Source organism: Fringilla coelebs (genome assembly GCF_963513975.1).
Source record: "Fringilla coelebs genome assembly, chromosome: 16".
NCBI classification, from domain to species: Eukaryota; Metazoa; Chordata; class Aves; order Passeriformes; family Fringillidae; genus Fringilla; species Fringilla coelebs.
Genome location: NC_140042.1, coordinates 15,686,432 through 15,710,454, shown reverse-complemented (window position 1 = coordinate 15,710,454; position 24,023 = coordinate 15,686,432). Strand labels below are relative to the sequence as shown.

General features: G+C 56.7%; 1 protein-coding gene across 1 annotated transcript in view; it reads right to left on the bottom strand.

The window, feature by feature from the left end:
- The window catches only part of LOC311160121 (ankyrin repeat and fibronectin type-III domain-containing protein 1-like), a gene marked incomplete at its 5' end in the record, with an annotated part of 255,498 nt that overhangs the window by 30,684 nt on the left and 200,791 nt on the right, over window positions 1-24,023 (bottom strand). The window contains one exon of the mRNA XM_084216603.1: window positions 10,352-10,480. Coding sequence (XP_084072729.1) covers window positions 10,352-10,480 — 129 coding nt within the window. The remainder of the gene's footprint in view (window positions 1-10,351; window positions 10,481-24,023) is intronic.

Here is a 24,023-nt window from a genome sequence, read left to right as displayed (position 1 = left end):
GGAGCTCAGAGCAAGACCACAAGTCAGCCATGGGTCTGGGGCCAGCATGAGACCCCAGATGCCAGGAGGCCTAGAACAGAGGCAGCTCCTTCACCAGCAGCTCTCATAGAATCAGAGGTTCCTGGAATGGTTTGGGTTGGAAAGGACCTGAAAGATCATCTTGTTCCCGTCCCTCTCTACGGGCAGGAATGCCAAAGTGCCTGAAAAAGGAGGTCAGCACTGCCATGCACCTTTTAAAGAGTGAGAAGCTGGGGGACAAGGATGCCCAGCTCTTGTCCTCAGTTGCTCAGTGGGCCAGGAGAAGCCACAGGTACCACAGGTACCACAGGTACCCCAGGTACTCTCTGCAGTGGGTGAAGCTCAGAAGTTCTGGTAAGTCAGTTTGGGTTCTGACCTTAAACATGGAGTCTGGGGGTGGACAGGAGAAACAAGACCAGGGGAAGAGGTGAGTAACCATGGTACCAGATGATCCTGCAGTCCCTGCCCTCTCAGGAGCCTCAACGACCCCACACTCAGAAACCTGCAAGGTTTGTATGGAGAACACAGCTCAACAAGCCAGAGTCCCACCCAAGGTGACGGCTGGCTCCTTTTGGGGCAGCAGGCCAGAGCCCATCCTGATGACACCCAGAAGAGATGTTCATCACAGCTCTGCTCACCTCAGCAGCTGTTCTGTGGCCATGCTTAACAAACCCTATGTAATGTCATATGTTCATTTTTCAAAGCTCATAAAATCCAGTTTTTACTGCAAATCAAGAATGCGACACAAGAAAAATGTAGATTTGTTGGAGAGATTCCAGAGGAGGCCATGAAGATGCTCCAAGGGGTGAAGCCCCTCTGCCCTGGAGACAGACTGAGAAAGCTGGGAGTGTTCAGCCTGGAGAAGACTCCTGGGAGACCTCAGAGCCCCTTCCAGTGCCTAAAGGGAGCCTGCAGGAAGGCTGCAGAGGCAATTTTTGGAAGGGCTGACAGTGATAGGACAAGGGGGAATGGCTTTAGGCTGAAGGAGGGCAAATTTACGTTGGTATTGGAAAGAATTTCTTCCCTGCAATGGAGGTGAGGCCCTGGCACAGGTTACCCAGAGAAGCTGTGGCTGCCCCTGGATCCCTGGAAGGGCCTGAGGTCAGGTTGGATGGGGCTTGGAGCAGCCTGGGACAGTGGAAGGTGTCCCTGCCATGGCAGGGGGTTGGAATGAGGTGATCATTAAGGTCCCTTCCAACTCAAACCATTCCATGATTCTATGACTGAAAGCTAAGGAGAGCTCAGACCTCTCCAGGGCAGGTGTAGGCAAAACAAAGCCCACTCCATGATTCTGGGACTGTATGAAACCAATAGCAAGAACCCTGCCCTGACCACAGGCAGGAGATTTGTCTCCCACTTACTGCCTGATGAGCCCTGGCAGGCCCTGTTGGGACACCTCTTGGAAGGAAATCAGACTCTGAACAGATCTGGAGGGGGCTCGGGTGAACCCCTGCACTGCGGGCAGGGTGAAGACCCACATGCAAGTTCTCAGGGTGACACTGGCAGCTGCTGCCAAGTGCCAGTTCCACCTCGGACAAAGCCAAGCATGTTCCTTGCCTTTTCCTGGCCTGAAGTCTATCAGATCTACACATCTGGCACTGCCTACATGGAAAATTCTCCTCCACATTGCCCAACAGTTCCTTGTGGCAGAAGATCTTCATCCCTGTCTGACCTTCCCTGTTACCAGAAAAATAAAGGCAACAAAGGCAAAGTGAGACAGGGAGAGGAATGTCCTTGGGGAGGAAACTCCTCAGGTAGATGGATGAATAGTTTAATTTTGAGGAGAAAGGGAGGAAATGTGGAAGTCAGAAGTGGAAGGGAACATAACTTCCCTCTCTGACCTCCACCAGGCAGAAGGCTCAGCAGATGTGGAGGCCACTTGGGCTCACAACTTCCCCGAAAAGCATCCAGCCCACACAGGAAGAGTGGCTATGAGGGATGGGGAAGAGTTAGTGTGCAGGAAGATGCCAGCAAAGGTGGAAAGAGATCCCAGCACATCCAAGGACATGGTCCTCCTTGTCCCACTGTCCTGGGCTGACTCCTCCCTCCCATTTGGCCTCTCCACAGAGCGCTGCCCATGCTGCCAGCATCTAAGCCAGTAGATCCAATATCAGCCTGGCACTGTGAGATACTCTCCAGGAAGATAAACAGGAGGTGCCTGGAGCCCTGGCAGGCAGAATTGTCTCTGCCAGAGGAAACTATCTAAGAGCAGAAGAAACCTGCCCAACAGTGACTGCCACTGCTCAAGGGACAAGGAAGGATTAAAAGTACTGGAATACCTTGGAAGTGCCAGCTGTCGGGACTATCTGGCTACGTCCATGCTTCTGTGTTTCCTGACCCAAGGTCTCCAGAAGCATCAGCAGCAGGACCAGTGATCCCTTCTGCTCCCAGGGATGGAGGGAGCCTGGCATTCCAGAACTGGAGTGTGCTGCTGCCCTTGCTGGAGCTGCTCAAGACACGCAACTCCTCCACACTGCCTTTCCACAGGTCCAAAGTGGCTCATGGAGAAGGAGGTTCATGGCAGGAGATCTGAAGACCTGACCAGTAGTAGGAAGCCAGGACTATTATGGATATTCCCATTAAAAGAAATGTACTGAGATACTTTTGTGTGCTGGATAAGGGGACTGGGAGATCAACGACCTTCCAAATCCAGTGCACTGGCACCATGTAGTAATGAATTAGGGGGAATGACTTTACACCAAAAGGTTTATACTGGATATTGGGAAGGGATTGTTCCCTGTGAGGGTGGGCAGGCCCTGGCACAGGGTGCCCAGTGCAGCTGTGGCTGCCCCTGGATCCCTGGCAGTGCCCAAGGCCAGGCTGGGCAGGGCTGGGAGCACCTGGGACAGTGGGAGGTGTCCCTGCCATGGCAGGGGTGGGATGGGATGAGCTTTTATGTCTCTTCCAACTCAAACCATTCTGGGATTCCATGGGAATACCGGGTGGTGTGGAAAGGCTTGACTAGTGCTGAGATTGAGATACCCATGAGGTTTCCCTTTCAAACCAAGGATTGTGACATCTCTGCAATTTCCCCACTATATCCATGGGGATTGGGTTGCCTGCTGAGGAAATCCACTGGCACCTTCCAGGCAGAGACATGTTCATGTAGAAGAACCAGTGGAGATCCTGCAGGATGAAAAGCATCCTCCACTCTTCAGCAGGGACCAAGGCACCCATCCTGTTTTGCAGATCCTGGCCATGGGAAATTGCAGACGGATGATGACAATAAAAAAAACCAAATCAGGCAATTGGGCTATTTGAGAGAAATTAAAGGGCTGAGGGTAATGGACTGAGAAATAATCTTATTGGAGGTATCAGCTACCAGCAGAGGGAAGCGGCCAGAGCACCAGAACAGCGCAATATTTGATATCTGTCTTTTGAATGTTATTTGTTGCCTGTGCTCTCATTGAGGAAGGGATCTGGCTGAGGGCTCTGGTCCCAGACAGGGAGAACCTGGACATCAGTCTTCCCTGAACTTTTTCCTTCTGTTGCTTCCCCAGAGGACTCGATTTCTCCCACTGCAGTGACATGAGAAACAAATGGAGAAGAGGGTGATGGACCTGCTGGAGCCTGAGGCAGCACAGATGGGCTCCAGGCCTCACTCTGCTCCCAACCTCTCCAGCCTCATCATAATCACAAGATGAGCTGCCTCTCCTGAGAAGAGGAGGAAAACTGGGCTCCCAGAGGCTTGTGGCACCAGGAGGGGAGGCACGAGATCTCTCCTTTCCCATCTGCACCTGTAGGTCAGGATGCTCCCAGCTCCCTGCTGGCAGCATGAGGCAGCAGGAGTGGAGCTGCAGGGACCCAGGCTCCTCTGCCAAAGCTGCCTCTGGGCTAAGGACTGGCTGCAGCACCATGCCAGCCCCACTGGGACCACCAGTTGCCCTCCAGCCTCTGCCTGCCTGCAGGCAACTCAGAAAATCAGGATAAAAAGAGATCTTTCTCAAGCAAATTATTGCTTTGCAATGCTTTCCTGAGGGTAATCTGACTTTCAGGGATGTTTGGAGGGCTCGCTCCTCCCCACCCCATCAGCATGTCCCTCACAGTCACTGTTAAATCATTGTCCTGCCTGCTCTGGGAAGGGGGATGTGAACCCCTTCTCCTCCAGTACATCCAGAGGCACTGGCCATGGCCATTCTCAGGCTGCTAGGGGCACAACCAAGCTCTTGAACCACACTGTCCCACATGCAGCTCAACAGCAGGAACTCTGGGGCTCCCCAGCCGGCATGCACCTCACTCCCAGAGAGGTAAGGTGAGGATGGCCCTCCAGGACAGCCAGCAGAGCCCCCGCACCTTGGGCGTCTCTGCAGACACAGCCCTCCCTGTTCGCTGGGGCTGCAGCTTCTCTTGCCCACATTCACTGCCTCTAAACCAGCTTGGCAGGGTCCTGCTGATGGCGACGTCCATCTGCCACACGGGGGAAGCTGCGGCGGCACGGAGCCCCGGGCGAGGGGCCCCGGCCCCCCGGGAGCCCGGACACCCCGGCAGAGCCCGGCGCAGTGTGGCAGGGCAGCTCCCGCCCGGCTAATTCAATAAGTCACAGATACCATGACTTCATAAGGCACAGAGGCTCCACAGCTATTAGGGGAATTGGGAGTGGGGGGAGGAGGAGCTGAAATGGAGAAGGGATGGAGACGGGGAGGGTGGAGAGGGGGAAGCTAAGACAAGCAGCAGAACAAAACATCCCATAAATCATGAGGAGCTGCTGAAATACCAGAACAAATGACCCCATAGCTTGGCCATTGTTCCCGAGCGAGGGCTTAAAGCGCTCCCAGTTGAGACAAAGCGCCTCGCGTTTCGTTTCAGCACCGCGCCGGCCGGCCGGACCTGCGCTGGGCTGGGGGCTGCGTGTCACCTCGGGGCTGCGTGTCACCTCGGGGCTGCGTGTCACCTCGGGGCTGCGTGTCACCTCGGGGTTTGCTGGGCTGGGGGCTGTGTGTCACCTCGGGGCTGTGTGTCACCTCGGGGCTGAGTGTCACCTCGGGGCCGTGTGTCACCTCGGGGCCGGCTGGCAGGCGGGATGGGGGTGATGATGCTCTCCAAGGTTGGCTCCCCCACAGAAAGCACTGCCCGCAGCTCAGCCTGCCCAAAGCATCTCCTTGCTCCCACAGCTCCCAGGCTCTCACATTCCTTCCCTTCCACTGCAAGGCTCAGGGCCTCATTTCCCTTGTTTTCCCTCACTCAGGCTAAGAGCTTCCTGGTCTGGGAAGAGAAAGAGCTCCAAGACTTTTCTGGAGTGAGACAGCTCGAGTACGGCTGTGAAACCTGGAGGAGCTCTGAGCCCACTGTCTTAATGGTGCTGCTACTCTTTGCCTCCCAAAAAGTTGATGACAACTTACTTTGTGCTGGCTGACTTGGCAAAGGAACAAATGTCACACAGAGAGTCCTGGGGACAGCCCCAGACGACTGTGGACAGCTGTGGGAACAGCACCAGGCTCTCAGGGAGCTGTGCAACAGCAGCAGTCCCAAGCACTGGATCAGGAACAGTGGGATGGATCCGTTGGCAGCTCGGCACTTCCTCCAAGCCCCGCAGCTTCACCAGGACCACTTGGTGCCAGGAGGAGAGGGACAGATCACCTGGCTGCTTGCCCACAGCAGTGACAGCACCAATGCTGGAGGCACTTCCACAGCAGGGATTCCATACCCAGCCATACAGGGAGAGCCTCCACACCACTCAAGACCACTCAGAGGGGAAATAAATAACTTCTATGAAAACAGTTTCCTTAAAAACCTTCTTTACAACCAAACCCGAGGCACAGGGCAGAGTGCAGCAGCAGTCATGTGCCCCCTCCACCAACCAGACGGTGCCAGCGAGGCTCCCGTGTCTGCTGGCTCCCGCTCCCCTGGCACCTTCCAGCCGGGCCTGTGCGCTCTGCACGGGGGCCGCGGGGCAGGCGGCTCCCCGAGCACCCCAGCTCTTGGCAGCGAGGAGCCACGGGTCAGGCAGGAACACGAGCTGCAGGCAGGGCTGAGCCCAGGCTGAGCCTGTCCCCAGGAACTGAGACGCTGCTGCCAGCAGGGCTCAGCCGCAGGGTGGGCAGCCAAGGAGCAGGAGGAGATAACGGCACGGCACGGGGGGAGGCAGGAATGCTGCGTTTTTCCTGGCACCACGGGAATAGGCTATTCCAGCCACGGATCACAGGGAGGCTGTCTGACACGGAAAACGCCAGGAGCCCAGAGAGAAAAAGCAGTGAGTGAGCAATGAAGAAGAAAACAGAGGGAAATCAGCATGAACAAGTGGTGAGTATGGGAAAAGGAGTGTGGGGGGAAAGCAAACCCAGAAACAAACAGAAGGAAAACCAGAGCTAGAGCTAAAAAGCAAAAGGAAGGGACAAAAGGATTTCAGAAGGATAAACCTGCAGGGCTGAAACTCCCAATGAGCAATGGAGCTGAGAGGATGCAAGAGGGAACAGAGGCTCCCAGCTCTGCTCACGCAAGGGCAAACCAGGGATCGCAGCCCTTCCACTGGATTAAGCCTCACTTCAGAGGGAAGATAAATGTGGAGCACATCTCAGGTAAGAGGCACTGGAGAAGGCCTCTGCTCGCTCTAAGTGGGGAGAACAGGGATTGTTGGAGTTTTGACATTGCTGTAGGACATTGTGAGGACTCCATGGGAATCACCAGCTTTCACCTTCGCCCCACCAGCAGAATGTGGTGGGCTTCAAGTCAAGAGTGCTTCAGTAGCCTCGTGCTCTTTAGGCTTGGGAGCTAGATTAGGACCAGAGATCACAGAAAGCAGAGCTTCAATAAACAAAATCCCAAATACTTCCTTGCCTAAGTTACTTTTGCCTCCTTTGGAGCATAAGCTGCCTTGGTGACCCACACAAGCGCACACCATCCAGCAAAGAGGAGAAGGGAATCAGCAAACCTGGGCAAAACCAGACATGTGCAGCCCCCAGGTTTCTCCCAAAGACTGGGGAAGCTCCTCTCCAGCACCTCTGAGCAGCAGGACACCAGCACAGGGAGCCATGGGCTGAGGTGATCCAGTACATTCACAGGCCTGAACACTGGGGACTTTGTGGCGCTGGCTTTAAAAAAAATACCCTTAAAAAGGCCTAATAATGAAGTATTTATTTCAGCAAACAACGTATGAATGAAAGAAGTGTTTTCTCAATACTTCACTTTTTCTCTGCCTTCTCTCCCTTCCCCCCAGCAATTTTGTTTTTAATAAGTGGAACTAACAGGGCTTCGCTCGCTGCTGGCCGGGCTGGGGAGCAGGGCCTGGGGCAGCACAGGGACACGTGCCATGGGAATAGAGCCGCCTTGTGCCCGGGGCAGCACGGCCACCAGCGCGTCCCCTGAGCCAGGGACATGGGCTCTGATGGACATGCACTGTGGGACCTGCCTTGGGAGCATCCCTGGGCTGGGCAGCAGCACAGGACATCCAGCCCCTCCCTTGTGGCAGCAAGGAACTGCAGCTTCTGGCCCAGGGCTCCTGGCACTGCAGAAGAGCCAAGTGGAGGTGAAGGCATGTGTGTCCTGTCCTACCTGGAACACAGTGTTAGGTTCCAGGCAGCTCCTTCTCTTCTACCTCAGCTCCATCCAGCCCTGCCTGAGCATCTCAATAACTGGGAATACTGGAAAACTGGTTTAGCTTGCCCTGTGTGGGGATGGGTTGCACTGACAATGCTTTGGTAGGAATTTCAAGCAGGAAACTCTAATCCCTGTACCAGACTGACACCCAGCTTTTCAAAGAAAAGAGCACAGATGATGTCATGCTTTTCTACCTCCTCCTTGGCAACAGGCAACAGCAGGTTGAGAAGCTGTCCTTTGCCTTCAAGCCTTGAGGTGAGGATGGGCAGGAATCTCAGAAGCTGCTGATTTGGGAAAACATGGCCCATTGCTCTTCCACGCCACTCCCACCCATGTGGGATGAGCTGAAGCCATCACACACAGCGTGGGCGTTCACCTCTGTGCAGAGGCAGGTGAAAGGATGCAATGGGAGCCCTGGGCTGTAAATACAGACAGATTTGATGGGGGTAGGTATTTGCTCTGAGAGACAAATTAGGCATCTGTAGATTTGCCAGGGCATGAGCCAAGTTTCCCAGCCAGAGCACTAGGAGCAGCCTCACCTGCAGCCCAGGATGGTTTGGAGTGACTAACTGAGGGTGCTGATCCTGCTGTGATGGGCAGAGATCCCTGAGGTGTACAGGGAACACAGAGAAAAGCTGTTTCACACCAAGGAAAAGGCCAGGAGATCCCTTAGCAGGCCATGGCTGCAGAGAAGACTAGGAGAATCTCCAAATGCCTCTCTAAGGCCCTGTGCACGTGAGATGGATGGGAGCAGGCAGCGGGCAGGGTGCTCAGCCCACTGCCACCCCTCATCATTGTGACCCTCTGGGGTGACTCCTCCTCTGTGCCCTGCCAGTCCCTGAGCTCCAGCAGCCTGAGCCACCCGCTCCTGGCTGTCAGGGCGATGTCTGATCCAGCCCAAGATGTCTCCAAGCCGTGGAAAAAACCCCAGTACAGGGTGGGAGTCCTGCCTGGCTGTGCCTGCGTCCCTGCAGGATGGGGACATCAGGGCTGTGCCCCTCAGCCTCAGAGCCCCGAGCTGCAGCTTGAGGGCCCACAGCAAAGCAAAGGCAAAGGCAGCCCCTCCTCAGGCAGAGCTCCTTTCCAGGCTGCTCCACAGCATCCCTCCAAAAGAGCATCGTCTGCCACTGCTGCGAGTCCTCGCTGCACAAGGTGCTGTGCCAAATGCAAGACAGATGGTTTCCCCCAGGAAAACGCTATTGGAGTGGGGGAAATGTACCACAAATATCCCCCAACATGGCTAAACTGGGACCCGGGGGCTTCAAAGACACATTTAGAGAGGAAAGAGATTTGCTGGCTTCTCATGCTCCTTTGTTATGAATAAAGACAAACTCTGATTGTTTTTAATGAGCTCTTTGTTGTTTCCCTATTTGCTACGTTACAAACTCACATATTTTGTCTCTTTGGGAGATTGGGAGTAATTGCAGACCAGGTTTCCTCATGACATCCTCTTAGCAAAGGGAAGAAAGTTGTGTAAGTGGGGAGGAAAGCAGTCTGTCCCCAAATATCCTGAATTCTTTGGTTCATTAATATCTGGTGAGCTTTGATGCTCAAGAAACCTCAGATAAAGGAAGCCTTTGAGGAGGGTTCCACAGCCTCACACTGAAGTGTTAGAACACACAATAAATGCCAGAAAGATCTCCAAAAAAAGCAGGGAAATTGAAAACCAAATTCGACATTCTTGCAATTTCTAAGGACTTTTCTTTTGCCTTTTTTTTTTTTAAGGTTTTACCCTCCTTTATCCATCTAAGGAAGCAGAAAGCAATGCAATTTCCAGCTCTTTTAAATATCCTTAGCAGGTCACCTCTAACGCTGAGATGGCTGGCTGTGATCTGCTTCCAAGGCTCTTGCATCAGAGCTCAGAAACCCGGGCTGAATGCCTCGGTGCCCGAGTGGGGACAGCTCTCTGAGACCTGTGCTCACGGCAGGGGCCCCAGGCAGTGCAGCAGCGGGGAGGAGAGAGCCCTGCACCCCCTGGGCAGCCCCCAAAGTGTCCCTGCAGATCCCAGAGCTCCCTCAGCGGCTGAGACCGCCCCGCTGCGGCGGCAGCTCCCGCTGAGCCCAGAGAGGAGCACCGGGACCCCGGGATGCTCCCCCAGCAGCTCCCGCTGAGCCAGAGAGGAGCACCGGGACCCCGGGATGCTCCCCCAGCAGCTCCGGTCCCTGCGGGTCCTGTTCCTGCCGAAGGGAAGGGAAGGGAAGGGAAGGGAAGGGAAGGGAAGGGAAGGGAAGGGAAGGGAAGGGAAGGGAAGGGAAGGGAAGGGAAGGGAAGGGAAGGGAAGGGAAGGGAAGGGAAGGGAAGGGAAGGGAAGGGAAGGGAAGGGAAGGGAAGGGAAGGGAAGGGAAGGGAAGGGAAGGGAAGGGAAGGGAAGGGAAGGGAAGGGAAGGGAAGGGAAGGGAAGGGAAGGGAAGGGAAGGGAAGGGAAGGGAAGGGAAGGGAAGGGAAGGGAAGGGAAGGGAAGGGAAGGGAAGGGAAGGGAAGGGAAGGGAAGGGAAGGGAAGGGAAGGGAAGGGAAGGGAAGGGAAGGGAAGGGGCAATGGTGGGTGTTGCCAGAAGCTGTGTGCTCGTGTGCCCCAACTCAGCAGACACTCCCTTTACCCACATGAGCCCTGACAGACCTTCAGCTGGGAGATGGCTCTTGTTTGATACCTTGGGGGAGCCTCTGCAGCAGGCGGAGGGTTGGGAGGATCGCTGTCCCATGGGACACTGCTCCGACCATGGCAGCGGTAGGAAAAGGGGACAGGAGGGCGACTGGAGAGGAAGAAGCTTTGTCCCCCAGTCCTGTCCTGCAACTCTTACCATTCAATGCTCAGAGACCTGGGCCGGAAGGCAGACAGCTCGGCCGAGCCATACTCAGCTTTCCTTCTCTTCTCCTGCTTCTGCTTCACCGACAAGCGGTGGGCAAACCTAGCGAGGCTGCTCTCCGACCTGGGGAGGGGAGAGGAAAGGTGTTAATGGCCCTGCAGCCCTGGCCCCAGGGCTCACCCGGGCACAGCCCAGGCGCTGCCCAGTCCTGACTGAAAGGGGGGCAGTGGCACCAGCCCTCGGGTGGGAAGTGGAGGAGCAGCAGCACATTTGGTATTGCTCAGCAGGCCAGGACCAGCACAGGTCCGTGTCAGCCAAACTGGAGCTGCAGCCTGGCAGGCTGAGAGAGCCAGGTCCTGCTCCCTGTGCAGCAAAACCACCTCCCGAGGCTGTGCATTCCTCCCCAAACTCCAACAGGTAACAGCCAGCACCGCAGAACAGCCAGGGACACGTCAGTGGAGAGAACCAAAGCAGACTGAATCAAAGACCACATGCTCCTTCAGAGAAACCCTGGAGCCCCTGTGGCCTCCCAAGCACCAGAAGAGCTTCCCTGAGGAGGGCTGACATGGAAATCAGCCCACATCGGAGAGGTTTAGGAGACAGCAACAGAAATGTGTGGGAGCAAATGGATTCAGCTGAAGGACCCTTCCCACCAGGGGGGCATCACTGCCAGCCCCTGGCACCTGGGAAAAGAACATCCCCAGGCTCCGGGAACGAGCTACACTTTCCAGTCCACCCCAGCCCTGTGCAGAGAGAGCTGCTGGCCCAGGGCACGCCTGCCCTGTCCCCAAGCCCAGTGGCACCCGGGCTCACAGGCTGAGACTGGCTGGGGAGGCACCTGCCCCACAGAGACCCTTGGCCCTCTGCCTCCTCTGGCACACGGAGCCCCCAGAGCCCCCCGTGCCGAGGGTGGCACCCCCAGAGCCCCCTGTGCCGAGGGTGGCGCCCCCAGAGCCCCCCGTGCCGAGGGTGGCACCCCTGGCCCGGGGCTGGGCACAGCAGCACCGCCTGTCCCTGCTGCCAGCATGGGGGCAAGGCAGGACAAGCCTGGGGAGCTGGGACACCCAGACTTGGGCACACGATCAGGCACTGGGGCTGTGTGCCAGCCCTGCCACACACACTGGCACAGCCACTGCCTCCTGTCCTTCAATGTGCCAGCACAACCTGCTCCCACTGCTCAGCCAGCCCCGGGCTGGGCAGGGAAGGGACAGGAGGGATTTGACAGAGGTCCCAGGGGATGAAGGACAGAGTTGGGGGGAACTTTAAACCTACACACATTGCTAAAGCAAATCCTCTCCTCTCCTCTCCTCTCCTCTCCTCTCCTCTCCTCTCCTCTCCTCTCCTCTCCTCTCCTCTCCTCTCCTCTCCTCTCCTCTCCTCTCCTCTCCTCTCCTCTCCTCTCCTCTCCTCTCCTCTCCTCTCCTCTCCTCTCCTCTCCTCTCCTCTCCTCTCCTCTCCTCTCCTCTCCTCTCCTCTCCTCTCCTCTCCTCTCCTCTCCTCTCCTCTCCTCTCCTCTCCTCTCCTCTCCTCTCCTCTCCTCTCCTCTCCTCTCCTCTCCTCTCCTCTCCTCTCCTCTCCTCTCCTCTCCTATCCTCTCCTCCCTTAACCAAACAAAATACCTCCAAAGAAAGAGAAAAAGAGAAGCTATTTCTCAGAACTGAGATCTCCCTGCCTTTCCTCACAGTAATTAGGCCAGCCCCGACCAGCTAACAGTTTTTTCCCTGATACATTTTAAACACAGACATCTTCAATTCATTAACTGGTTATTGATTTATTTTTCAGCTTATGAATTGCTGTTGCTGGGGATGGTGTGGAGACAGCTTTCTGGAGAGGGCTCTTGTCTCTCCAGTCCTCGCCAGCAAAGAGCTGTTCAGACCTTCCAGGGCAATTCTTTACATTCTTGAGAAAAAATCCTACTTTGATGTAAAGGATGAGGTTTGCCTTAAAAGAAACCCAACAAGAAACCCAAACCCTAACTTCCCCCCACTCACAGCCAGAGAAAGAGGCGATGAAGAGGAGCGATCTTGGTGCCCACAGAGCAGAGCCCGGCACCAACACCATCCCCACCACCCCTCTCCTTTCATCTGGTGTCCAAGCTCAGCTGGAATGGAGAAGATCCCATTTAGGGAGGGGTGAGAGGGGGCATTGCCAGCCGAGGCTCTGCAGCAGCCCCAGGCATGGTGTGGGCACCAGGATGAGCAGAGCTGCCCCAGGAATGGGGCTGGCCGGTGGGAGCAGGTGCTGCTGGCTCCCTGTAGCACCTCCTCAGTGGCACTTGGCTGTTCCCAACCCTTCCCACCTGCCCAGGAGGAGCTCCTGCCACCCTGCAGGGATGAGGGCTCCAGCCCCAGCTGAAAGAATGCTGGGGGTGTTTATTTCCTGACACCTGGGGACTGCCTGCAGAATCTGCCCTGTCTGCTGTGCTGACCCCACCTCCACCACACTCCCTGCACCACTGCAGCCACCCCTCCCAAACTGCAGGGCTGAGGGGCTGGGAAACCCTCGATGCCCTGCACAGATGCAGGAAGGGCATCGAGGGTTCTTCTGCTGCCCCTGTCAGAAGTGCCTCTGTGGTGCCCGTACGTGGTCCTTGCAATGACCACCACGGGACAATCCCACACCCAGGAGCTTTACCTGGATGTATCCACCTGAACCAAGCATGGCAGGAGCAGCCACTGCATCCTTCAGGTTGGATAAAACCAACAGCATCTGTCAAGAAGAGCTGGTGGGCAAAAACAGGGCAATGTGCCTCATGTCATCAGGGTTATGGATGAAGGAGAGTTAGTCCTGAGGGCAGGGTGGGCTGGTGGGGCTGGAGAAGCCACCTGGGTGCTCAGGATCACGTGGCCTTGCTGTGAGTCCCCAGTCATGGCATCAAGGGGAAGGCACAGGGAGACAGGGGATGGATGCTCTCCAGCCCAGGGCAGGTGCTGCCCAAATCTGCCTGATGCAGGACAGACAAGCCAGTCCATGTATGGCTCAGAAGCTGACCAAGAACCTTGGGGTACTGATTTCACCCCCCAGACCTGCCAGCCACCACCTTCAGCTGCTACAGGCCAGGTAAAGGAACGGCTGTGACAGCTCTGACAGCCCAACACCTCCCCCCTAAGAGCTGTCAGCAACTCATCCAGCCATGAACCAGCCTCCCTCACCTCTGCCAGACCCCAAAGCTTCAGCAGAAGCATCACCAATTAGAAGCCAGGAGCAAATTACAGATCATCTGGCGATTTATACAGAGCTGCTTTACATAAACCGTGCTGCAGAAGGGGAATGAATCATACCTGCTCCGCCAGGGCCCTGCTGGTGGGTCAGCTCCCAGCTCCTGTGCTGAGCTGCCCCGGTCCCCTGGGGTCAGAGCACCCCAGGATGGTGTGCCCAGGGCTGGGATGCTCCCACAGCTCTGGGTACTGTGCCAGGTCTGGGCTCTGTGGGAGCACGGGGGAGGGGGATGCTGCGGAGACCACAGTGTTACTTCCCAAGTGCTTTCCAAACATTAACAGATGTCCCTGTCCCTTAAGAAGGATCAGCATTAGGGATGTTAAGGCAGAAGAAGGGAAACTGAGGCACGGGGAGGGCATGCAGGTAAGACAGATTCCCTGTGGCTGTCAGCATCCTTCCCCTTGTGCTTATCTGATGGGCAAGGTTTCAGTGCCTTCCCCCATGAGGACCACACACTCAGCCTGACAAGTGCTGGTCTGGGGAACAGGCAGCCCCAGGTGCCACTGTCATCCTGAGCCAGCCTCATCCCAGCCACAGGACTGGGGACAAGGCCAGCACTGCTCCCCCAGCCCTGCCACTGCTCAGCCCTGCTCCAGGTCCATCCAGACTCACCTGCCCAGCTCTCCCTCAGGGGCAGCGTCTCTGCAGCAGCTCAGCACTGGAGCAGCAGGGCTGGCAGTCAGGGCTGGCACGGTGGACACAGCTGGCACCTGCCAAGGCAGTCCCCACACACCAAGGGGACACGTGGGAAAAGCCATCAATCGGAACGTCAACCGCAGCACGGGGAAGAATTGTCTCCTGACAACCAGAGAAGGTTGTTCAGCTACTGTGCTGTATCATAAATCACACCTCTATGACTTTGCCATCTGTCAGCCAGATTACACGTGTTCAGAGTCCCATGTCAGCATTTAAGTCAGAACACGGCATCTTTTTCCAGAAATAATTATCAGTGCTGAAGGCTCTTGCAGCAATACCTATCCTCAGCCCTTCTCTCCAAAGCTCTGGAGAGAAGAGAGCCGGCGTTCCCAGAAGGGCAGGACCACCACTGTGGCACAGCAGTGCACAGCCTCCGTGTGATATGCTCCCCCTAAGCCCACTGCTTCAGGAACAGGGAGGGGCAGGGTCTGGCATGGCAAACTCCCCCCTGGCATCAGCCACGGCATCCAGCACCCTGAACAGAGCAGGCAGGGACAGGCAGAGGCACAGGCTGCTGCTAAAGGGAGACAGGGACAGTGCTGTCTCCAGCCTGGTGTGTGCTGAGAGCCTGGAAGTGTCAGACCAGGATGAGCAGAGTACCCAGGGCAGCACCTGGATGCCGGCCTGGCTAAGGGGGAAGGGTCCAGCTGAGCAGAAGGCACAGCTCCCGCTGCCCCAGTGCGCTGAGTGACACGAGCCTGTACCCCTCCCTTCACCCCACGGCTTTTCTGGGGGTCCAACCCCACAGGGGTGACTGCCAAAGCCCCCAGCCTGCTGAGGCAGTGGGGAGGGAGGCAGAGCATGGACATGGAGGGCTGGCAGCCTGTCCCCATCCTGCCTGTGCCTCCAGCAGCTCACTGAGCCGGCCCGGACACAGCACCCAGCGCACAAATCCCTCAGCTGCCCTGGGATGAGGACAAGGGGCTGAAGCGCCGTCCTCCGCCCCCTCGCTGGCCAGGCAGGTGGATGAGCAGTGACATTTCCCAGAGCTCAGTACAGAAATACACGGGCACTGGATCCATCCTCCGCCTTCACCTGCCACACACAGGCGTGGATCCGGCCGGGGGTTCGCAGTCACCACCGCATTCCCCACACCACAGCTGGGAAGTGATGACAAGCAAAATCCTGATCCCTCGGCTCCGCATCCCTCCCTCCCCTGTGGCGATCCGCTAAAAGCCTTTTGGCAGTTTGCAGCCACCGGGGTGAGCGTGTGCCCGCAGGAGCCCGGGTGCCTCAGCAGGCACCCTGCAGCACTCTGCCAGGGCTGCAGGGACACCAGGGACCATGCAGGCACAACTGCACCGAGCCACGGGCGAGGGATGGCCGAGGTCACGAGAGAGCTGGCCCTGGCAGCGGCACAGGATGACCAGCACCAGCAACACCTCTGCCCCACCGATGCACCCAGACAGAGCCCTCACCACCACACGCGTACCAGCCATCCATCCCACAAGATAGCACATCCAGGGAGGAAAAGCTCCCACTTGTTGCACACTCCTTAGCCTGAGACTCGGGAGCCAGCACGTGCCTGTGGCTCTGAACTAACCCAGATGTGGGCAGGCAGCTCCCAGCCTCTTCCACCAGCACAGGCAACAGTCCCGGGACCAGCCATGGGCTGCCGGCAGCCCAGGCAAACATGCAGCATTTCAGCCGGTCCTCCCTCCTCGGGGAGCAGCCCCTGCACAAACAGCTCTGAGCCGGGCTGATCCCGGGCGACATCGTGGCTGCAGGCGGGCTGGGGAAGGCGGCTGTGCCCGGGGAGAGCAGCGCTGGGAGCACACAGCCCTGCACTCCCTGCGCTGCGGGGCTTGGCTGCTGCCGGCAGCTTATTCGCACAGGTACAGTCAGGATAATAAACCAAAGCTGTAAAGGTTCTTCCCAAGCAGGGAGCAATCTTTTGGGAGAGAGAGGGTTTGGAAACCCTCACGGCACGAACACGCAGTCAGCCTCCAGGTGAGCCCCGCTCACCGGTGGCACACTTCCCACTGACCACGGTCCCAGGCACAAGAGTGTCTCCAAAGCAGCAGCCAGGGCCAGGACCCAGTGAGCCGTGCCCAGCTGTGCCCTGCAGGCACAGGGACAGCCACAGATGCCCGCAAGCCGCGCGAGCGATGCTCACTCACCTGCACAGCCTCTGCTCCCTTTGCTCTCGGTGCTCGGCTCACCCACTGCCAGAGCAGCAGCTCATCCCAGGGCGTCTCTTCGGGAGAGTCCCGGTCCCCTGCATGCACACTCCCATCCTGAGCGGGGTCCCTGCTCCCATCTGCGTCGCCTGACCTCCTCAGCTGCCACCTCCGCTTCCCTCACCCATCACCTCAGGTTTCTCATTTGCTCTGTGCTTGGCTCTTTTTTTCTTTTATTTTTTTTTTCCTCCCAATCTTGTTTCTATAGAAACGAGATTAGCAGAGGGGGAAATAAAACAGCCCCATGTGACTCAGATTCCGACACTGAAGAATCTCCTGGTTGTGCTTGCCGTGGCTTTACATAATCGGGAGCCTGTGCGGGCTCAGATAGGGGTACCGGGCTGGGACGAGGGACACAGGGCCCAGCCAAGGAGAACCAGGCTCAGGTGAGTGGGATCAGCCTCAGGTGGGGAGTACCAGGCTCAGCTGTGGAGGGACCACCAGGGAGAAGGCAGCGATGCCTCACCTCCACTTGCTTTGGGTTTGCTGTGACACCCCCGATGCAATGACATGTCACCAAACCCTGCACGGCCCTGCCTCACTACATGTTCCCATTGAGAAGGGCAGAAAGCAGAAATGCTGAGAACTACTCTGAGTCCCACCAAAACCTCTGGGGTCCCCAGGTGAGCTTTGGACGAGGAAGCCCCAGGACCCTCCATGCTGCCAGGCTGTCCTGCCCCTGCCCTCAGCAGGAGGGAAAGTGCCACTGGTCTCCAGCCTTCAGGGACTCATGGGTGACCATGCAGGCAGTCTGGTGAGCTGCAGACAGCCACATATTCCACTCTGCTGACATTCCTCCTCCTCAGTCTCCCAAATCTGTGAGCAGTGCCCATGACTGGGGCACACAAACCACGGACTGTGCTCTTCCACCACTGTTTTGGGGACCAACACAGGACACTGCCCACAGGGACTTCCCAAGCGCAAACCTTAGCTCCTGGTGGGCTGGGAAGTGCTGAGGATCCTGCCTGAGGACCTCCATGTGTTTCCTTAGCTTGGGGACAGATGCTGATTGCACATGACCCATGCTGCCTGCCAGGGGCACCCACCCAGGGCTTCTGCTGATGAACTCCCTGGTCTGTACGGCACTTCTGCTGCACCTCTGGAGGCTCAATCCCCACTCACCCCCCACTCCCCAGCTACTGCCTAGGGCTGAAAAAGAGGCAGCATGCCCTTTTATTTGGTGCTTTTTATAGCGATAGGACAAGGAGAAACAATTTTAAAGTAAAAGAGGGGAGATTTAGATTAGATGTTTGGAAGAAATTCTTTGCTTATAGTGTAGTGAGACTCTGACACAGGGTGCCCAGAGAAGCTATGGCTGTCCCTGATCCCTGGAAGTATCCAAGGCCAGGCTGGATGGGGCTTGGAGCAATTTGGGACAGTGGGAGGTGTCCCTGCCCACAGTAGAGGGGTGGAACAAGACTATCATGAAGGCCCCTTCCAAGCCAAACCATTCCATGGTTTCTAGGATTCTATGAAATGGGAGTCCAGGATGATGTCCTGCCAGAACACAGCAGTGAGGTGCCTTCCCCATGGAACAGCACAGGAGCTCAGCTGGGCTAGCAAGGCAGCAGAACACCTCAGGAGGTTTGGCTCCTACCCAAAGGACGGAGCATCGGCTTATCCAATTCCTCTAAGTCCCTGGTTTTCCTTTGGGATTTCAGAGTCCCACTTCTCAGGCTGACTCAGCTGTGATTAGCTGGTGAGCTCTGCTGCTGTGACAGCCCCAGGCCTGCCTGCAGGACATGACATTAGGACTCTCCCCCCCCAAGGCACACTGGTGTTCAAGGGGGTCTCAGTTCCCTCCCTGACAAGCTCAGGACAGATCAGACAGAATGTCAGCGCAATTGTGGGCAGCCATCCTGAGAGCAAGTGAAGAATTTGGGCATATCCACTCAACCAAACTTTTCCATGAGCTGTGCCAGAGGGCTGGGGATCTGCTGAGCAGATTGGGTGGTGCTGCAGAGAAGAAGCCAAAGGCTCATGCAGTGCTGAGGAGATGAGCTCTGTGAGGGCCCTGGCTAACCCACCTGCTGAGGACACAGCTGCACACCCAAGCCACCCTGTCTGGTGGGACAGAGCTGGGGATGCCTGTTCTGACCCAGCGAGGAGGGTGTGCAAGGGCAGGACAGCTGGGCAGCAGCCCGAGGCTTCCCCAGGCCAGGGAGAGGGACCCCGGGGATGCTGCAGATGGGGAAAGAGTGACAGGACTTGCATGAGAGGGTAAGGAAAGAATGTAGAGGGCTCATCAAAAGGGAACAAGGAGAGATGTCTGACAGCCCTGGGATATGAGGCTGCAGTTGATCCTGAGACCCTGAACCATTCCTCCCCCTGCCACAGCTCACCTCAACATGAGCCATTGTTCTGATTACCCTAAAACAGTAAAGAAAAGACGGGTCAGAGTGCAGCCCCCTGAAAACCACAGCCCAGGGCAGCCCCTTTCATTGGCCCAGCACAGCCATGGTCACTGGGGACTTGGGGAAGGGATTTTTATAACAACAAAACTCTCGGCGGTCACTGACATTTGCCAGATATTGGGGGCCATGATCAGTGCTTAAAGCCTGACAGTGAGCACTGCTGTGCCAAGCCTGACTCTTCACAAGCCAGGGAGATGCAGGCACCAGGACTGATGCTGGGCTGGATTCCCTAGAAAGGACCAAGCTGGGCTCTGCAGGTCCAACCAGAAGGCAGGCAGAGCAGACGGGATTCTCTATTTAAAGTATGATAACAGGGTCACGGAAACGTCTGCCAGCAACAGGACTTGGATACCTTGATCTAATTATAGCTGGCATTATCAGGCTGCATTACAATTAGCAAGTCAGTGGCCAGTCTCTATTTCTGGTCTGCAACACGAGGCAGGTCGGTATTCCAAGGAAGAAGGAGAAGGGAAGCAGGGGGAGCAGGACGGAGATACCTCACACTGTGTTTAAATAAGCAGCACAGCTGCTTCCGAGCGCCGTGGACAGGCAAGTTTTATTTGGAGGGTGTTTATATGGAAAGCCAAGGAGAGAAACATAACCCATCCCTCCAGCACAGTCTCTGTCAGTCACCTGGGAGCAGCTCCTGACCCCACAGCCGCTCCACTCCTTGCCCCGATGGTGAGGGCTGTCCTCACCCTCCAGGGGAGCTCGGGGTCCCACCAGACCCGTGGGGTCCTGTGCCTCAGAGCAAACCCTGGTCCAGCTTTCCATGGAATTGTCAGTGTGGGAAATGTCCTCTCAGATATCCAATCTGACCGTGCCCCCAGCACTGCCAAGGCAACCACTGAGCCACGTCCCCAGGTGACACATCCACACAACTTTTAAATCCTTCTGGGGATGGTGATTCTACCCCTGCCCTGGGGCAGCCCCTTCCACTGCCTGAGCACCCTTCTGTTTCTTTCAGTGAAGAAATTTTCCTTAACATCCAAACTTTTCTAAGCTATTTAGAAGCCAAACTGAAGCAGTATCCAGGAGGGAACCCAAGCACACATCCTATTGGAACCCCAAAGCCTATTCCCACCGGCCTGTTCAGTGTTCAGCCCCAGACCAGTCACTTAAGGACAGCTGACAGCAGCCAGAATCCCTGGAAATGGCTGGCATTTTTAGAACATCTTTTTGTTTTCTTTGAAAACCAGAGTTTTTTCAAACTTAGAGCATTCGATGCAAAGTAGATGATGCTAATCCAAGCAGAAGGAACCATCTGATGAGTCCCAAATTAAAATGTTCCTTTGTTTTGGCTTTCAAACATTGCATTTTAATACTAATGCACAATCAGAATGGAAGGTAAATTTGCATGTCCTTCCCCTAAAAATTCTCTCTCAAAACAATAATTTTACTCATTTGCATTTTGACAATAACAACTGTCCCCTCTCTGACCAACATCTGTGCTGTGACAGAGATGCTGGGCACATGTGCCACAGCCTGGTGAGTCATCCTGCACCCAGCATGACTGTGCCACTGGGGGGACTGGACCTGCATCAGTATCAGCTCTCCCCTGAGCAGACACCCTCCACAGGAAGGAAACCCACCCCCACAGGAACCATCCCGAGGGTGGGCACAGCAAGGAGGCAGCAGGATGTGCTGCTGAGAGCCCAGGAGTACGAATGTGGTCTGAAAAGGGGCTACAGGACCTTGCAAGAGGTGGGATCCTGGAGACAATGTGAGACGATCAGGCAGTTTCCTCTCTCTCCACATTCTAAGCAATACTCAGGCTGGGATGTGCACACCTGTGCCATTGTCACATTAAGATCCTGTTGTTGCCATTTGGTGCTGTAAAACAGCTGAAAAGGAGAGAAGGGTTTGGGGGTGCTGCTGGACCTGCCCTGGCCATGAGCACCCAGAACCCCCCTGTGCTGGGCTGAGCCCCAGCGTGGGCAGCAGGAGGGGGGGATTCTGCCCCATCAGGTGAGACCCCACCTGCAGAGCTGCCCCAGCCCTGGAGTCCCAGCCCAGGAATGACCTGGAGCTGCTGCAGTGAATCCAGAGGAGGTCACAGAGATGCCCCAAGGGCTGGAGCCCCTCTGCTCTGGAGCCAGGCTGGCAGAGCTGGGGGTGCTCACCTGGAGAGGAGAAGGCTCCAGGGACACCTCAGAGCCCCTGCCAGGGCCTGAAGGGGCTCCAGGAGAGCTGGAGAGGGACTGGGGACAAGGGATGGAGGCACAGGACACAGGGAATGGCTCCCACTGCCAGAGGGCAGGGCTGGATGGGATATTGGGAATTAGGAATTGTTCCCTGTGAGGGTGGGCAGGCCCTGGCACAGGGTGCCCAGAGCAGCTGTGGCTGCCCCTGGATCCCTGGCAGTGCCCAAGGCCAGGCTGGGCAGGGACTGGAGCAGCCTGGGACAGTGGGAGGTGGAACTGGATGGTCTTTAAGGAGGGTCCTTTCCAATGCAAACCATTCCATGATCCTATGATTGTATGTAATATTTTTCTGACTCCCAACCATGAACCAGACCATTGACAAGGACCATTTCATGACTGGCACATACCAGTGTGCTTCACTCTCAAAACTAAGAGTCTACTTTAAACCCAAAAATCCATCCATATACAGACAACAAATAAATAAAACCTACAAAATAACATGGTCAAAAACTCCTTTCCTTGGGCAAAATTCCCATCACTTTGGTTGTTTTTAAGAATGCTATCATTTCCCTCTGTGATTGTTTTTAATGAAGAGATCTATCACTCCTTCCTGAGCAGCAGGACGGAGCACTTGGGCTCTTCCAAGCAGGCTGTGTGAGCATGATGGATTGTCCATGTGCCAAGTCAGAGGAACGTGCAGGCTTGCTCCTGTCTTGTCAGGAGCCAGGTTTCCAGAATTCCCCGACTACCAATTACAGCTTTTATCCTAATTAAAAAGATAGCAGGGAAAATAAAGAAAAGGACAAAATCCAACCAATGTTTTTGTTCATGTTCCCTCAACAAGGATGGGTGAGGAGGTTCCTGAGGGGCTCGGTCCTCCTGGGACCTTCACCTCCCTCCACTCCTGCCAGCTGAGCCCACACATGGAGAGGCAGAACCACGCCGTGCTGGCGGCCCCGCCGTGCCGTGCCGTGCCGAGCCAAGCCGTGCCATGCTCAGCCGTGCCGAGCCGAGCCGTGCCCAGCCCCGCCGAGCCGAGCCGAGCCGAGCTGTGCCATGCTCAGCCGTGCCGAGCCGAGCCGAGCCGAGCCGAGCCGTGCCGAGCCAAGCTGTGCCATGCTCAGCCGAGCCGTGCCCAGCCCCGCCGAGCCGAGCCGAGCCGTGCCATGCTCAGCCGTGCCGAGCCGTGCCGAGCCGAGCCGAGCCGAGCCGAGCCGAGCCGTGCCATGCTCAGCTGTGCCGAGCCGAGCCGTGCCCAGCCCCGCCGAGCCAAGCCGAGCCGTGCCGAGCCGAGCCGAGCCGTGCCGAGCCGAGCCGAGCGGAGCCGAGCCGAGCCGTGCCGAGCCGAGCCGAGCCGTGCCCAGCCCCGCCGAGCCGAGCCGTGCCGAGCCGAGCCGTGCCTGCAGCCCGCCCTCCCCGCGCGGACGGAGCCCCGGGCATGTGCCATTGTTTAGTCTGTGCGCAGCCCTGGCGCTGGAGCCGCCTCTTGTTTTCCATGGCCGCGCGTCCCACGCCGCGCAGGAATGGAAACGCTTGTTATTCTGGGCTGCCGGGAGCCGGGCCCTGCCAGCAGCGGCAGCGGGGATGCGGGGAGGGCGAGCCGGCCGCAGCCTGCACGGATCGGCTCCTGGTCCCCCCCGGACCGCGGCACTGGCACTGACAGGAGCTGGCTGTGCCGGGAACACGACGCTCATGTGCCCAGGTGTGCCTGCACGGGCCTGGAGGGAGGGTGAGGCACGGGAGAAGGGTGACAGAGAACAAGCCCAGACCCCAGAGGCACCAGATAGCTGCTCATAAATGAACCCCTCAGCATCCCACTGGCCTCAGGGCTCAGGAGCGGTACAAAGCAGGGCCAGGACCCGTCCCTTTGGGTGATGGAGCACTGGAACGGGCTGCCCAAAGGGGCTGGGGAGTCTCCTTCCCCAAATATGTTCAAAACACACCTAGGCACGATCCTGTGTAACCTGCTGTAGGTGACACTGTGCTTTAGCAGGGGTTGGACAAGATCATCTCCAGAGATGCCTTCCAACCCCAACCACTCCCCCGTCCCACAGCACACACAGACTGACCGTGGTTCTGCTCTGGTGACCCCCAAGGGCACCCAACACCTCTCTGTTTCACTCACAAAGCTCCTCAAACTGGTAAAGACCTATCAAAGAAGTTAAGGCCTATTAAATCCCAACCTATGGAGTATCCTGGGCAACCAAAGGGAAAAAGGAGAATGGCAAAATACCACAGGTCTGATTATGAGATGTAACGCTGGTGCTCACCAGCACCAAACAGGAAAAACTCACTGAAGTACTTCAATGGTCAGAAGAACATGACCATAAAATGCCACTGTGTTACCACAGCCCCATTCTGCCCTCTGTGGTTCCCCTCCTGCAGAGAGTAAGTGATTATTAGGGACAGCTGGGCCCACACCACAGAGCCCACTCTGCTGCCAGCACCTCCTGCTCCCAGGAGGGCTTGCAGAAAGATGAAGAGCTGCGGGGGCACCTGTGGAACTTGTGCCCTGGCCCCTGGGTGGATCTGGCTGGGGGCTGGGGGTGGAGACCCTCCAGGCCGCAGTTTCACCACATCTGTCCATATTAAACAAAAACGGCCCTCTCTGGTTTTCCCTCAGGATTTGTGAGCATGCCAGAATTAAACCCCAGTCTCCTGGGCTCATTGCACTGGTGCAGGAATCTGCATCTTTTTCTCTTCTCTGTGTCCAAGTTCTTCCCAGTTCAGTGAAAATCCCTCCCCACTTTGCCCAAGGCACTTCAAAACTCATGGGGATGCAGGATGCTGCTTAGCAGCCCTTGAAATAATGGGGACTAGGAGACTGGGAAACACATCCCTACAGGCAAACCATGGCTTCTTCAAACTTCCTCCCAGTCCAAAATTTCCCTTGAAAAGGCACGACAGGGAGTTACAAAGGTCCCTCTTGCAAGAAGGGGGAAAATGCAGGAGAGAAAAGCCCCTGGCGTGCCTCCCGCGCTGCCGGCTCCGGCCCCCGCGGCTGCCACGGAGG